Source organism: Palaemon carinicauda, chromosome 9 (assembly GCF_036898095.1).
Source record: "Palaemon carinicauda isolate YSFRI2023 chromosome 9, ASM3689809v2, whole genome shotgun sequence".
Classification (NCBI taxonomy): domain Eukaryota; kingdom Metazoa; phylum Arthropoda; class Malacostraca; order Decapoda; family Palaemonidae; genus Palaemon; species Palaemon carinicauda.
Genome location: NC_090733.1, coordinates 161323532 through 161340512, shown reverse-complemented (window position 1 = coordinate 161340512; position 16981 = coordinate 161323532). Strand labels below are relative to the sequence as shown.

General features: G+C 41.8%; 1 protein-coding gene across 2 annotated transcripts in view; it reads right to left on the bottom strand.

Annotated features, from left to right (window-relative positions):
* LOC137646948 (WD repeat-containing protein 73-like) overlaps window positions 1-14908 on the bottom strand; it is a 48621-nt gene extending 33713 nt beyond the window's left edge. The window contains exons 1-2 of one of the 2 annotated variants that reach the window (XM_068380016.1): window positions 14788-14908; window positions 515-606 (exon numbers count right to left, since the gene is read on the bottom strand). In XM_068380016.1, the coding sequence (XP_068236117.1) occupies window positions 515-606; window positions 14788-14849 (154 nt within the window). In that variant the 5' untranslated portion in view covers window positions 14850-14908. The remainder of the gene's footprint in view (window positions 1-514; window positions 607-14787) is intronic. The other variant, XM_068380017.1, reaches the window with a different exon arrangement.
* Window positions 14909-16981: the final 2073 nt, after the last annotated feature.

The window sequence follows — 16981 nt, the reverse complement described above, 5'->3', positions numbered from 1 at the left end:
CTGAACCTCTCCCACTGGGAGGCAGACCACTTTATACACTCATCGCAGGTAGGACACAAGGAATAGGGGTCGGTCCCGAGGACATGAAGGTGCCACAAGTCTTAGCATAATAGCAGAGAGCGGACAAGTACGTTCTTTGCAGAGCCAAAACAATAGGTAGTAAAATATCACTATGTGTGAGTGAGTGGGGGGTACTCGGTTACTCTGGATACCCCCTAACTCCTCTACCTAACAAGTGGTTGGGTGGTTGCCACTACGCATTAAAGTTTTAATGGCTAGTCTTCCAGTTTTGCCAAAAGATAATCCCTATCAAATAGCGTAAGGTTGGTTTAGTGACGGAACAATTTATGATTGGTGCAAGCTTGTCAAGAAAAGGCTTTCATCCATACAACACAGTACTGTAGCTAATAAGGATTGCATTATAATTTTGGAATTCAACCTTTGTAAGCATATGAAATGCTATACAGTATAGTGTATAAAAAATAATAAAACAGTGTACAGTATTATCTTTTACCTCTAGAAGATGCTAATAGAAGTTTACTGTTGCCCTTAAGAGCCATAGATGAGATGCTGCCTTGTACATTGTACATTGAGAGGTCATCGTACCTGCCAGAGAGAAATGAAATACAATATAGTGTGCAGTATCTAAAGCGTCAAATAAATATATATATATCTTGAAGCTAATATTCAACCATAAATAAACCATGTTTTCTGGATGTTTTTCAAAGCAGACAAAAGTTAACATTAAGATTAAAAATAAGGGTTACAATTAAGGGCATACTGGGTACACTTTTAGCTGTATAATCTCTACCCATGTATGGTATGCTTTGAAAGGCAGGGAGCAAAGAAAAAAATACAAAGTACCAATACAGTACCATACAGCCAAGGAGTCTCAGAAACCTTCCAGACTATATTATTGCTTGCATACTTCACTTTTAAAGACCATTGTGCTGTTTAAATATCAGTATTAATATTCAATAATTGTTTTTAAGCATTTAGCTGGAGTCTGAATATCTCCGTAGCTCGATATTGTAGTTAATGCTATACATAACTGATGATGATACATTTTGGAAGGTTTATGATTTTTCTTCTAACACAGTAATACTGTACCTCTTGATACAAAAGTTTCTGCACACAAAAATTTCATGATACGAAACAAGATGCATAGATTTTTCCGACACAGATTGAAAAAAAAAAATTCATGATATGAAACGAGGTATAGTACGAGATTTGCCCAACCGCCAAGACTAATTCTAAAATTCGTATGCGGCCAAACAGTAAACACGCCACTAGTCTCCCGTGGTCCCATTCGTTATCTCCCTAGTCTGGTGCTAGTTACCGCCATAGGATCTTACTCTCCTACTGGTCAGCATCTATCCCATCATGCAAGTACACATTGGCGTTCCTCGACCATTTCGTTTTGGCAGTGCTATCGTTCACATTGAATTCATGTTAGTGATTTTGCTGTTGTGCTTTTAGTTACTGTACTGTATTGTGTTGTTTTATTCAACTCATACATTATTAGTCATGGGTCCCAAGAATGTTGCTAATATGCAGGGAAAGAAGAAGAGGATGCTTTCTATGGAGACGAAGCTTGAGATAATCAGGAAGTATGAGGCTGGCATGCGGTTAAGTGTGATCGCTAAGGAGTATGGCCGAAATTCGTCAATGATAGGCATCATCCTTAAAATAGAAGGAAGCCATCAAAGCTGCAACACCTTCTTAGGGCCTGACTGTTTTTTCCCGCAAGAGGAGCCATGTTCATGATGAGATGGAGAGACTGCTTTTCCTTTTGATTAAGACAAGGAAATCGCTGGAGCCACATTTACCGAGACAATAATCTGCCACTAGCCCAGCACTATTTTCGGTGATCTCGTGAGTGCTCAAGCCGAAGACGACGCAGGAGAAGGGACATCGAAGCAGGCACCCCCAGAGTTCAAGGCTTCACAGGGGATGGTTTGAAAAATTCAAGAGACGGTCTGACATTCATTCGGTGGTGCAGCATGGGGAGGCTCCTGGCTCGAAGACAAAAGTGGCCGAAGCCTTTGTTAAGATGTTCGATGAGTTGACTATCAAGGAAGGCTACAGTCCCCAGCAAGTCTTCAACTGTGATGCAACTGGCCTTTTATGGAAGAAAATGCTATGTCAGACGCACATCACGTCGGAAGAAAAGAAACTACTCGGACATAGGCCTATGAAGGACAGACTTACCCTTGCATTCTGTGCAAATGCCAGTGAGGATTGTAAGATGAAGCCCCTGCTGGTGAATATCACTCGGAGACTCCTTGAACCTTTAATACCCACAAAGTGCTTAAAAAGAAGCGTTTGGTGATGTGGAGGGGTAATGCAAAAGCCTGGGTAACAAGACTCCTGTTCACCAATTGGGTAAATCTTTGTTTTGGCCTGGCTGTGAAAAAATATTTGGAAGAGAAGCGACTCCCTCCGAAATGCCTGCAGGTGTTGGACAATGCCCCTGCTCACCCTTCAAGCCTCGAGGAAGATATCCTAGCAGATTATTCATTCATCTATGTTCTCTATCTTCCACTTAACACCACCCGTCTCCTCCAGCCCATGGGTCAACACGTTATTTCTAACTTTAGGAAACTCAATACAACAATATGTTTTTAAATCACTGACAGCACAAACCTTACCCTGCGTGAATTTTGGAAGGAGAATTTTGATGTGATATGCCTCAGACTTATTGATCTAGCTTGGCAGGAGATTTTGAAGTGCATATTGAACTCTTCGATGAAGAAGCTGTGGCCTGATGCCGTCTCCGCACGAGACTTTGAGGGCTTTTACCTAGGCCTAGCTGAAGCTGAAGCCCAAAAAGTTGACGATCCTGAACCTGGTGCTCAACCTGAGGTTGCTGAGATCGTTAGACTCGGGAGGTCTATGGGTCTGGAAGTCGATGAGGATGACATTAATGAGCTTCTAAAGGTGCACCAAGAGGAGGGTACGACGGATGACCTGAAGGAGTAGGAGGCCATGCAAGTGAACGTCGTTCAGGAATAGTTCTCTAGCAGCAACGAGAAGGAAGATGACTATGAAAACAGCAGGAATTAAGGAGGCTTTAGCTTGCTATCATAAAACAGTGGATTTTGAAGAGAAGAGACACCAAAGAAAGATTTACACAGGTCGTGCCCTTGCGTATATGAATGTCTTTTGTCAGAGTCATTTCAGGAACGTTTAAAAAAAACTGGCAGAAACAAGCTTCCTTAGATAGTTGTTTAATAAAGAGGCCTTTAGTAGGCCAAGTGGAAGCTCAAAGTGATCCAATAAAACAAAAAAGAAGTGATGAAAAAAATAATTAAATTTAGAAAATAAAAAATGTAAAGTAAAAAGAAAAAATTAGAAAAAGGTAAAAAAAAGTTTATTTCAAGTTTTTCGTAAAGTTAAGTGTTACTATTTTCTGCCATTTGTTAATGTCTTTCATAAAAGTCAAGTGTTCATGCTTTCTGCCACTTGTCAATATTTTCTGCTGTTTGTCCTCCTCCTCTGCGATCCCGCCACCTTCGCTTTCGGACAATGCCTCCATCCAAAGATAAGGTTCCACAATTTTGTTACTATATTTTCCATTTATTATTGCATTACTGTACAGTACTGTTGTTTTAATTATAAATTTCATTTAATAGGTATTAACGGTTAGGTTCTGTATTGAATGATCCAAATGGTTGTGTTTCACTATGTTTAGTTCAGTTTAGCCTTATTACAAAATTTAATATGGTGTTTTTGTAGGGCTTGGAACGAATTAGCTGTAAAACGTGCCTCGTCATACAAAAAAATCATGGTACGAAAGCCACTCCTGGACAAATTAATTCTGTATCTTGAGGCATTTCTGTATTTGGCAGCCATGTGTTTTCAAAACCACTTGCTCATCATTTGATTTATGTATTTTTTACCATAATTTTTGAGGCAATAAACAGTAGTCACTTTGGTTTTTCTGTTACCATTAACAATCATGGGGGGCTATGATAGAAAAAAAATAATAGTAACAATAGACCTAAAGTAATGGTAAATATGCTTACAGCACAAGAAAAAGATTAAAAATCCCATCTGCTCTATTTGTCACTAAAACCTTGAACTTAAGAAAGAAAAATGTTATTTTCATTAGTAAAATAAATTTTTGAATATACTTACCCGATAATCATGTAGCTGTCAACTCCGTTGCCCGACAGAATTCTACGGGAGGGATACGCCAGCTATCACTATACTAGAAGGGGGTGTACTCACCAGCGCCACCTGTGGCCAGGTACTGCAGTACTTCTTGTTGACACCACCTCACTTTTTCCTCGGTCCACTGGTTCTCTATGGGGAGGAAGGGTGGGTCAATTAAATCATGATTATCGGGTAAGTATATTCAAAAATTTATTTTACTAATGAAAATAACATTTTTCAATATTAAACTTACCTGATAATCATGTAGCTGATTCACACCCAGGGGGGTGGGTGAAAACCAGTGTACATGACTAAAGGATAGCTAAGTATCCCGTATTTCATATAATCAGTTATTTCAGAATAACAATGAAATAATAAGTACCTGGTAAGGAAGTCGACTTGAACCGTTACTCTGCCTTTATTAAGTTCGTCTTCCTTACTGAGCGCAGCGTTCCTCTTAGGAGGCTGAATCAACTCTAAGGTGCTAAAGTATATAGGGCTGCAACCCCTACTAAAGGACCTCTACACAACCTCTAACCCAGGTGCTTCTCAAGAATGAATTGACCACCCGCCAAATCAAAAGGATGCGGAAGGCTTCTTAGCCTACCGTAACAACCCATAAAAACAACAATAAAAGCATTCAAGAGAAAGGTTAAAAAGGTTATGGGATTAAGGGAATGTAGTGGCTGAGCCCTCACCTACTACTGCACTCGCTGCTACGAATGGTCCCAGGGTGTAACAGTTCTCGTAAAGAGACTGGACATCTTTAAGATAAAATGATGCAAACACTGACTTGCTCCTCCAATAGGTTGCATCCATTATGCTCTGCAGAGAACGGTTCTTATTAAAGGCCATCGAAGTGGCTACGGCTCTCACTTCGTGGGTCCTTACCTTCAGCAAAGCAAGGTCTTCCTCCTTCATGTGAGAATGGGCTTCTCTAATCAGAAGCCTTATATAATACGAAACTCCGTTTTTGGACATGGGCATCGAAGGTTTCTTGATTGCACACCATAAGGCTTCTGACTGTCCTCGTATAGGTTTTGACCTATTAAGATAATATTTCAGAGCTCTGACAGGGCAAAGAACTCTTTCTAGCTCGTTACCTACCATGTTGGAAAGGCTAGGAATTTCAAACGATCTAGGCCAAGGACGTGAAGGAAGTTCATTCTTAGCTAAAAATCCGAGCTGTAAAGAACATGTTGCAGATTCGGATGTGAACCCAATGTTCTTGCTGAAGGCATGAACCTCACTGACTCTTTTAGCTGTTGCAAGGCAGACGAGGAAAAGAGTCTTGAGGGTAAGGTCCTTGAAGGAAGCTGACTGGAGAGGTTCGAACCTAGGCGACATAAGGAACCTTAAGACTACGTCTAGATTCCAGCCTGGAGTGGGTATACGACGTTCTTTAGAAGTCTCAAAAGACTTAAGGATGTCTTGAAGGTCCTTGTTGGAAGAAAGGTCCAAACCTCTGTGGCGGAGAACTGAAGCCAACATACTTCTGTACCCTTTAATCGTAGGAGCCGAAAGGGATCTCTCATTCCTTAGATGTAATAGGAAGTCAGCTATTTGGGTTACAGAGGTATTGGTAGATGAAACTGCATTGGCTCTACACCAGCTCCGGAAGACTTCCCACTTGGATTGGTAGACTCTACGAGTGGATACCCTCCTTGCTCTGGCAATCGCACTGGCTGCCTCCTTCGAAAAGCCTCTAGCTCTAGCGAATCTTTCGACAGTCTGAAGGCAGTCAGCCGAAGAGCGTGGAGGTTTGGGTGCAACTTGTCTACGTGAGGTTGACGTAGAAGGTCCACTCTTAGAGGGAGAGTCCTGGGGACGTCGACCAGCCATTGTAGTACCTCTGTGAACCATTCTCTTGCAGGCCAAAGGGGAGCAACCAGCGTCAGCCGTGTCCCTTCGTGCGAGATGAACTTCTGAATGACTCTGTTGATGATCTTGAACGGTGGGAATGCGTAAAGGTCGAGATGGGACCAATTCAGCAGAAAAGCATCCACATGAACTGCTGCTGGGTCTGGAACTGGGGAACAGTACAAAGGAAGCCTCTTGGTCATGGAGGTGGCAAACAGATCTATTGTAGGCTGATCCCACAAGGTCCAAATTCTGTTGCACACTCTCTTGTGAAGGGTCCATTCCGTGGGGATGACCTGATCTTTTCTGCTTAGGCGATCTGCTGAGACGTTCATGTTGCCCTGAATGAACCTCGTTACTAGGGTGAGGTTTAGACTTCTTGACCAAATGAGGAGGTCCCTTGCTATCTCGTACAGGTTCCTCGAATGGGTCCCTCCCTGCTTGGAGATGTAAGCCAAGGCTGTGGTGTTGTCGGAGTTCACCTCCACCACCTTGCCTAGCAGGAGGGACTTGAAGTTCAATAGGGCCATATGAACTGCCAGGAGCTCCTTGCAGTTGATGTGGAGCGTTTCCTGTTCCTTGTTCCACGTTCCCGAGCATTCCTGTTCGTTCAAGGTCGCGCCCCAGCCCGAGTCTGATGCATCCGAGAAGAGATGAAGATTGGGGGTCTGAATCGCTAACGATAGGCCCTCCTTGAGAAGGAGGTTGGTCTTCCACCACAAGAGAGTGGTCTTCATCTCTTTGGTGACCGGGATAGAGACTGCTTCGAGCGTCAAATCCTTGTCCCAATGAGCTGCTAGATGGAATTGGAGAGGGCGGAGGTGGAGTCTCCCTAACTCGACGAACAGGGCTAACGATGACAGGGTCCCTGTGAGACTCATCCACTGTCTCACCGAGCAACTGCTCCTCTTCAGCATGCTCAGGATGCAATCTAGGGCTTGGCTTATCCTTGGGGCCGATGGAAAAGCCCGAAAATCCTGACTCCGAATCTCCATTCCCAGGTAAACAATGGATTGGGAGGGAATGAGCTGGGACTTTTCTAAGTTGACTAACAGACCCAGTTCCTTGATCAAGTCCAAAGTCCAGTTGAGACTCTCCAGACAGCGACGACTCGTGGAGGCTCTCAACAGCCAGTCGTCTAAATAAAGGGAGGCTCTGATGTCGGATAAGTGGAGGAATTTTGCAATATTCCTCATCAGATGCGTAAACACCATAGGAGCTGTGCTTAGGCCAAAACACAGGGCTTGGAATTGGTACACAACCTTTCCAAAAACGAATCTCAGGAAAGGTTGGGAGTCTGGATGAATAGGAACGTGAAAGTAAGCGTCTTTCAGATCCAACGAGACCATCCAGTCCTCCTGCCTGACCGCTGCTAGGACCGACTTCGTCGTCTCCATAGTGAACGTCTGCTTGGTGACATAAGCATTGAGCGCGCTGACGTCCAGCACCGGTCTCCAACCTCCTGTCTTCTTGGCCACCAGAAAGAGACGGTTGTAGAAGCCCGGGGATTGATGGTCCCGGACTATAACCACTGCCTTCTTCTGTAACAGGAGCGACACCTCCTGGTGCAACGCTAGCCTCTTGTCCTTTTCCTTGTAGTTGGGAGAGAGGTTGATGGGAGAAGTGGTCAGAGGGGGTTTGCGGCAGAATGGTATCCTGTAACCCTCCCTCAGCCTCCTGACAGACTGGGCGTCTGCACCTCTCTTTTCCCAAGCTTGCCAGAAGATCTTGAGTCTGGCTCCTACTGCTGTCTGGAGAGGAGGAGAGTCAGTGTTTGCCTTTTGAAGTCTTGGGACCTTTCCTAGACTTGCTCCTGGAAGAGTCTGGACGGGAGCTTCCTCGGCTGGGGGCTCTACCACGAAAGGGCGGAATAAACCTTGTAGCAGGAGTATCAGCCACTGGGGTGCGGTAAGTCCTGGGAACTGAGGGAGCAACCTTAGTCTTACGAGCTGAAGAGGCCACAAGATCATGAGTGTCCTTCTGAATCAGGGCCGCAGACAAGTCCTTGATAAGCTCTTCGGGAAACAAGAACTTAGAAAGCGGAGCGAAAAGGAGTTGAGACCTTTGACAAGGTGTGATGCTGGAAGAAAGGAAGGTGCAAAGTTGCTCCCTTTTCTTAAGAACTCCTGACACAAACATTGAAGCAAGCTCGCCAGATCCATCCCTAATTGCTTTATCCATGCAGGACATTAAAAGCATGGCCGAGTCCTTGTCCGCAGGGGAGGTCTTCTTGCTAAGGGCCCCCAGGCACCAGTCTAGAAAATTGAACATCTCAAAGGCACGAAATACACCCTTTAGGAAGTGGTCTAAATCGGAGAAGGTCCAGCAAACCTTAGAGCGCCTCATTGCTGTTCTACGAGGAGAGTCGACCAAACTTGAGAAGTCAGCCTGGGCAGAGGCAGGGACTCCCAAGCCTGGTTCCTCTCCTGTGGCATACCATACGCCCGCTTTAGAAGTGAGCTTAGTAGGTGGGAACATAAAGGAAGTCTTCCCTAGTTGCTGTTTAGACTGCAACCACTCCCCTAAAATTCTTAAAGCTCTCTTAGAGGACCTAGCAAAGACGAGCTTAGTATACGTTGACTTAACAGGCTGCATGCCCAGCGAAAACTCAGATGGAGGAGAGCGTGGGGTAGCAGAAACAAAATGGTCTGGGTATACCTCTCTGAAAAGAGCCAGGACCTTACGAAAGTCAATGGGTAGAGGAGAAGACTTGGTTTCTTCCACGTCTGATGAGGGATCCAGGTGCGCAGCTTCCTCCTCAGAAACCTCATCACCAGAGTGTAGCGAAGTGAGAGGTAATGTAACAGTGGTATGCTGAACAGCAGAATCAGAACAAGCGGGTGCATAAACGCTTGTGGTTTCATCCTCAAGTCTCTGTTGCTGAGTTAAAACCTGAGGTTCAGGCTGCAAAGACTGGTCAAGAAGAGTAGAGGAAGGTAGGCGCATGGGTTGAGGTGGCTGACTCCTGGCATGAGTGTCTTGTCTCAAGAGTTGCGCTTGCTGTAAGGGTTGCGGATGCGCAGTAGCAGGTTCCTGAGGAACGAGTTGAGGTTCCTGAGGTGTGAGCTGCGAGAGTTGAGGTAGCGGCTGCGCAGAACGCAGTTCTTGTCTCGCGAGTTGAGGTTCCTGAGGTGCTAGCCTAAGGTGTTGAGGTTCTCGCCTTGAGGAGGGTTGAGGTCGCTGCAGCGAGTGCTGAGGTGGCTGCCTCATGGATGGAAGAGGTTGTCGTACCTCAAGAGATTGTTGCCTCGCTGGTGGAACCGCAAGCGGAAGCGGAGGAAGTAAGGCATAAGCTTCCTGCTCCCATTGCTGAGGTTGCCTTAAGGAAGGCGGAGGTTGCTGCACACCGCTGGAAACTGGCAACTCAGTACGCGGTAAGGTATCCTGAGGAGCCTCAACTTCGTACGCCTGGCAGACTGGACTGCGGTTAGGCGGAGCGATCGCAGGAGGAGGTGTAACCTTCTCAGCCTGACACTCACGCATTAAGACCGCAAGCTGTGACTGCATGGACTGCAGCAAAGTCAACTTGGGGTCGACAGACGCTAAGGTCTGCTGAGGCAAAGCCTTAACAGAAGATGAGGTCTGTTGCGGCATCACCTTACCCCTCTTAGGAGGAGTGCAGTCACCTGATGACTGCGGAGAGTCAGAGCTAATCCAATGACTGCAACCAGGTTGTAGAGCTCTTGAGGTCTGGACTTTGCGTTTGAGAGGTCTTGAGACCTGAGTCCAGCGTTTTCTCCCTGACATTTCTTCAGCAGACGAGTAAAAGACGGGCTCAATCGTCTGCGGGTGGGAGTGACGGTCTCTGTAAGACACGCCCGCAACCACCGAGGATACTTCTGTGCGCCGATCAAGGCCTGCCGAACCCTTTTGCCCTTCGACATTGCTTCTCCCCTGGGCTTGGGAGCTTGCAAGAGGTCCCGGACTGGGAGGACGACTGGCACGCACAGAAGTACCCTCACGCACCACACTGACACTGACACTAGCACTTGGCACTGCACTGACACTAGCACTTGTCACAGCACTGGCACTATCACCTCCCACTGCACTTTTGACCTTAAGTTCTTTGACTTCTGCCATAAGAGACTTATGGTCACTAACCACCGATTCCACTTTGTCACCTAAAGCCTGAATGGCACGCAAAACAACGGACATATCAGGTTGAGTACAAATAGTAGGTTCGGGGGTAGCCACTACAGGGGGAGGAAAAGGTTGAGGATCATGAGGTGAGGAAAAAAGTGAAGAGCGAGAAGAACTCCTCCTAACTCTCTCTCTCTCTAACTTGGTTGAATATTTCAGGAATCGAACAAATTCAAGTTCCGAAAGTCCGGCGCATTCCTCACATCGATCTTCCAACTGACAGGGCCTTTCCCTACAGTCAGAACAAGCGGTGTGAGGATCTACCGAGGCCTTCGGAATACGCCTATTACAAGACCTACATCGTCTATGGGGTGGGGCTTGTGAAAGGTCAGACATCTTGAATCAAAGAGTTAGTCAAGGGGGATTCCAAATCAAGCAAAAAGATCGTTAACCACTAATCAAAACTAAATAAAAGCTATCTAAGCTAATTAGAAAAGTTTCCAGTATAGCGACAGCTGAAATCTTAGAGAAATACTTCACCAAAAACCGTGAACAGAACTCCAAAATCATAAGCGTATCCCAGAATGTCTTGCCGGAAGCACGACAGAGGAAAAAGTGAGGTGGTGTCAACAAGAAGTACTGCAGTACCTGGCCACAGGTGGCGCTGGTGAGTACACCCCCTTCTAGTATAGTGATAGCTGGCGTATCCCTCCCGTAGAATTCTGTCGGGCAACGGAGTTGACAGCTACATGATTATCGGGTAAGTTTAATATTGAAAAATAAACAATAGCAATTCAAGACATACATCCTAACCTAACCTTAGGATCAACCCCTTCCTGAATTTGGAGTGTGTGCTGTCTCATGGACTTCGACCTATATCACAACTTAAAACTTATTGCTTACTCAGTTTTACAAGATAGTCCTCTATACTTAGAAGGTTCAACTATACAGTACACCCGTACAGTAGTAATGTACTGTACTTCTTTTTTTTTCATTATGCTACTGTGTATGGCAGACCCACTTATCAATATTGCCTGCACACCTTTTCTTGCTATTACCCAAATTTTGATTCATGAATAATGCTGAAAATTGTCATTTTAAAATACTTTGTACGTTTTCAGTTATTTAGGAATGTGTCAAATTAACGAAACTTATTGCTTGTTTGTTTTTTTAAATCAGCCTTGTACTTTAGTTTTAAGTGTTCTATTACATTCAGTTCAGTAACTGTATTTTTTTTTTACGTTAACGTAATGTTCAGTGGTTTTGCTTAGTGATTCCTCCTCTTGTTGTTAATTGCCTAACTATCGTGTTAACGATTGTTTTTATTTTTTTTTCGAGTTGGAATGGAACTGTAGTGCAGTGAGTGGAGGCCGGGCTAAGGCAGTTCGGGCCTGTATAAGCTTCTGGACGTACGCTCTTTTGTTGGCAGCCTTCTGGAGATTTATTCTACGCCTTTATGGAGGAATACTCCGACGGACGTTCTTTGGAAGTGGTTTTCCGTAAATGTGCTGAGCCATCTGCGGTGTATGTGCATTGAGGAGTGTGATATCTCAGGTTACTGTCACTTGCGACTCCTGTACTCCTGATTCCCGCAGGAGGATTTGGCGGAAGACGTGGCCGTCGCTGTCCCGCCACGTAGGAGGCGTTACGGTAAACCACTGTCCAGTCCGTCTTGAGCTGCATGTCCAGGAGAGCTAATGGCTCGTGAGGAGGCCTGTAGGGAGGAAATTGCCAGGTAAGACGTAATTATCCTGTGTTGTTCCTCGGAATTGATGCCAACCCCTGGGTCTACCTGGACAATTTGTGTGCTCTCCCGTATATCTGCTGGGAGGTTGAAGAGACTCCTGTGCACTTCGCTATACGCGAGGATTTCTGTATTTAATCATATCTGTATTTATTCTGTTATATTAAGTTGTCGGTATACGGTTAATTTTAAGTTTAGTACCAATATGGTTAGGTAGGAGATTTAAGGTTTTCCTGTCTTTATTTTCTCTAGTCTTCCTTCGACCTTATAATTATAGGCTATTGGTTTTGGGCCCGTATTATTATTATTTGAGCCTTTGGCATATTATGTCCTTTCTTTGCTTTGTTAGGGTTAGTTTCTAAGTATTAGGTATCTTTGTGAGCCTGTTATTGTTATGCTTGTATTTACTGTTAAGTTTGCTCACAAGGCTTATTTAGTATTAAGTGTATTTTGTAATTAAATATTTTTTATTTTATTCTCGTATTTGTTTCCACATTCCTCATACCCTGTGTACTTTCTTACCGCCTACGATCCCTGTAAGTATTGAAATATAAGGAACCTGTATTACGGCCAAAGGGGCCGTAACAGAATGACAATACCTTCACTACACTATGAAGTACTCGGTTTCAGTGAAGGTTAAATCATGGTACAAAAGGTATTTGAAATAAAATATTCAGGAATATGGTCATGAAACATTGAACCTTCTGTGAAAGGTGGGAAGGATCTCAAAGTATGATCTGACTTCTGCATTTGAGCAACTGATGTCTTCCTTAGTTGAATGATAAGATCGTTTTAAGAGACAATGACGCGAGTTGAACGTAAATTATAAAAAAGATTAAGTTGGATGTAGAATGTCTGATGGGTACTCCTAAATGTGAGCAATATGATTTGTAAATCTTTACCAGTGTGCTTATGATGCGAGCCATATTAGAATCATCACAATATCAGAATATTCTAAAATTGTGTTGCGTAGTGGGAAGATTCCTACATCACACGACCAAGTGGGAATCATTTTTGCTTCGTGTTGACTGAAACACATATTCAAGCAATACACTTACCTGGCCGTTTTACCTTATTTGGTAATTGTTGTGTTAACTGTATAAGATATCATGGGTGATTCCCGCACATAAAAGCTGTTGCATAACACGGACGGAATACGCAAATAGTCTAATTGAAAAGTCAAATGACATATGAGTAATAGGAATGTTTAACTAGGCTACAATGATATCTAGGTACAAGTCCCATATTTAATTGTCCAAAGCAAGGATCGTAATTGAGATAATATAATCCCTACTAGATTCAAGATTAAATTCAACAACCATGACCTCCTTTGGCTCACAATAATAACATTTAACACATACATTCATCAAATCCTACACAAGTAATGTTATGTTCCATCATATTAACTTAGACCATTGCAATTCAATTCATCGGAATCCTATTAATGAGTATATCCAATTTGCAAGAAACTATGTGAATAACTTCATCTTTGAGGATAACTTTCAGTAAACTAAAAACTTTTCAAGGTATTTCACTGAAAAAAGAAAATTGAGATTTTGTTAATGAATAGTTTCACCAAAAAACAAAGTGTATTAGTACTGGCCTTTAACCTATTATTTTTAATCTGATCTTTCCTCACAGCACTCAAATTAACTTAATTTCTCACAGAATATCATTCTAACATGGACGCCTTTTAACACTGATCAGTGAAATCATTGATAGAAATAGTGACTTTCTAATAGAAGTCCCTTTGTATCGCATATGGCAAAACCAAAACGATGCCTGGTGTCAACAATATAGCCCTTTTAAACTAATTACATTATGTAAAATCTATTCAATTTGAAATTCTTTTCCTACATACTATAAAATCTAGAAATCATATGATTTGGAAAGATTTGCTAATTACTCAGTACCTAGTTATAACAGGCAATTGAACCATTGTCAGGAGCTTGAGAAGGTTGCAACAGCACACCCACTGACAGGCAGCAGCACTTGACGCATTTGTTGTCTGCTTAATGTGGGTTTATATAGGCGGCACCTGACAACCACGGGAATTACCTGACAGTACTGTATATTCCAACTTTGCAGCACGAAGTAAGAATTCTAACATCGTGCAACCCGATACGGAATCAGTGCAAATTTCAAGATCGTACGGAACACTAACACCTCCCACCACAAACTAACCCAAACTATGATATTATGGCCTTACTCACCAATAGGAAAAGGTCTCAACTTACCTAACCAGAAAATTATACCACAACAATTGGGGAAGGGTTGTAGATTAGTGGACACGGGCATAACTCTGACATAGAAAGTTAAGTTTAGTGACCCAATTTGCTACTTCACAGATTTATGTCCTAACCCAAGTTAAGTCAGTAAATGTCTAGCCTACCCTTATTTTAACTAGTTACAGTAGTTACAGTACTGGGTGTATGTGCCATTCTACTCATGAACGATCTAAATTGGTCAACTTATAATCTTCCTAAGTACACTTCTGTAGGCTGTTTTTGTTACCAGAGGCTACCATTTACCCCCATGAGAAATCTTAAAATTTCTGTTTTTCAAACACAAATAAGAAGCTTTCAAATCATACAAATTTCGGTAAAGTTTTACAAGTCTACAGGGTATCATATTTCTGAAGAAAAATCGTTTTTTTTCCTAGGTTACATTACCTGTAATAAAGTACAATAATACCCAAATTTCTTGCATAATGTATCAATCATCTAACCTAATCTCTCAAACGCTAGTCTTGCAACCTGTTGCACCTTTATAGAATGATTTTATCAAAAAGTAAAACTAATGCAATAGCTTAAGCTAAAAAACAAAAACAAAAAAACTACATCAAAAGCCTGAAATTAAGCAGAGGTTGAAACTTGAATTAGGAATTTAGGATTTAGATGGAGTATGCAGCTTGGATCAGTCTGGCCTATAATGACTCTTATTACCTTTTAAATGAACTGTAAAACCATTCGTCATCCGAGTCTTCAGCACCTCCATCATAATACATTATGGCAGAAGAGTTGTGAAGCAAGCAGGTAAAGTAGATGTCACCGCAAATATACAAATTATAAGTTTCAAAATAGAGAAGAAGATTGACAACAACACTTTAATCATAGATATATATGTATAGATATGTGAATAGAAGTAGTTTTGCTTCTTTTTACTGCCATCTTGTACTATTATTGTAAGTCGAATTATAATTTTGTATATTTTGTGATGAACTCTCATACCCTGAGAGGGGTCGCTATAGTTAATAAAAATCCTTTTAAAAATCCTTAAATCCTAAAATCCAATCCTTAAAATATTCCTTAAATCATAGATAAATTATTATATAGAACCATTCAGTTAAAACTCTTGCTTTTATGTCTGAAAATATACTGGTCTAAAATCTATACAGTATATACAGTACTCCTCAATAAAAAAGCAGACCTCATAAAAACATGAAAATAAAAAGTAACAGAGGGAGAGAGGGGAAATCATTAATACAGACTTTACAAAGTTAAATAAGTAAAACATAAATAACAACTGAAAATAAAGGATCAGGTGAAAATGAATTTTGATTGATAAAGTTCACACAAATCTCATTCCATATATTGATGGTTTTAGGTTATTCGTTCTACTTTTATATAAGTTTTCGGTTTACAGTCCACCATTCCCAGTGACGATACCCCCCCCCCCCCCCCCCCCCCCACACACACACACACACACAAGTTGGGGCAATTCTACTTCCTTTTTTTCAAGATTTGAAAACTTTTAGCTATCATGATGAAACAACTCGCAATTAAAAAAAAAAATTATTAATATGAAAGTTGCTTTGATAATTGTGATAATTAAACCATTGACCTACATCTAGGCTTTATTAATCTAAATTCCTTAACCAGGTGGAACCCGTAATAACAAATACGATATTCATAATTGTATAATAATAATGACCCACAATCAAATAAGATTAAGCCTAATTCATGACCAGTTAATATATACATATATATAATAGTAATATGCATAACAGCATGGGAGATTAATAATTTACAGTGTTATTAATAATAGTTATTACCTGTTGAATAATAATAATTAGTAGTATCTGAATGCAAACAAAAGCATTGTTGCCAAAGTATAAAAATTGGTGATGCTGATGTTGGGATTGTGTCTGTTATGAAAAATTTGGGTGTACTGATAGATTGTAATTTGTCAATGAGGGACCAAATTGTGAACACAGTGAAAGTGTGTAACTATCACCTGAGAAACATAGCATTTATTAGAAAATATTTAACAGAGGCCAGTACAAAAATTTTAGTGATGAGTCATGTAATATCAAGGCTTGATTATTGCAATTCTCTGTACTACAAATTGCCCAATACACTACTAAGAAAGCTTCAAAATATGCAAAACCGGGCGGCTAGACTGATAAAAGGCATTAAACTAAGGGACAGAATAACTCCTGCATTGATCGATCTACATTGGTTACCTGTTAAGGCTAGAATTGAATTTAAAATTTGCTTGTTGACTCACAAAGCACTTACAAGTGATAAGCCTAAATATCTTCGTGATTGCTTGGTCCCCTACCCTGAAGCTACCAGCGCCGCTGTAAGAGTTAGACATACTGATGACCCACATAGACTATTCGAAATTAGTGTGAATCATGCAATAGGAGGAAGAACGTTCATTTATGCTGCACCGAGACTCTTTAACGACCTTCCACTCGATGTCAAGAATAGCAATAATGTGGCAGCTTTCAAGAAAAACCTGAAGACTTATCTTTTTAGAAAGTGTTATAATAGTGACCTGAAAACTATTAAGCCTGAATACAAATGCTAGCGAAATAACTGATAACGATACAGAGCAAAATATCAACTGGAAAGAAATTATTTTTTCACACACCAAGGCCCGCCTGAACAGACCTTTAGTGTCTGATGGAGGGCGAGAAATAAACCCGTAAAAGTAAAAGTAAGTAATAGCATGGTTACTTGTATGTAAATTTAGTAGCTAATTTTATGAGAAATATTACGCATTGGATGCAATAAGAATAGTTTTCATATATAAAAAAAACACACACATTTATTGCATACTCGCCATGAAAACCTCTTCATTGCATGTTCGATTAATTAAGTTCTTGCACCCCAAATCCTTTTTAGAGATAAA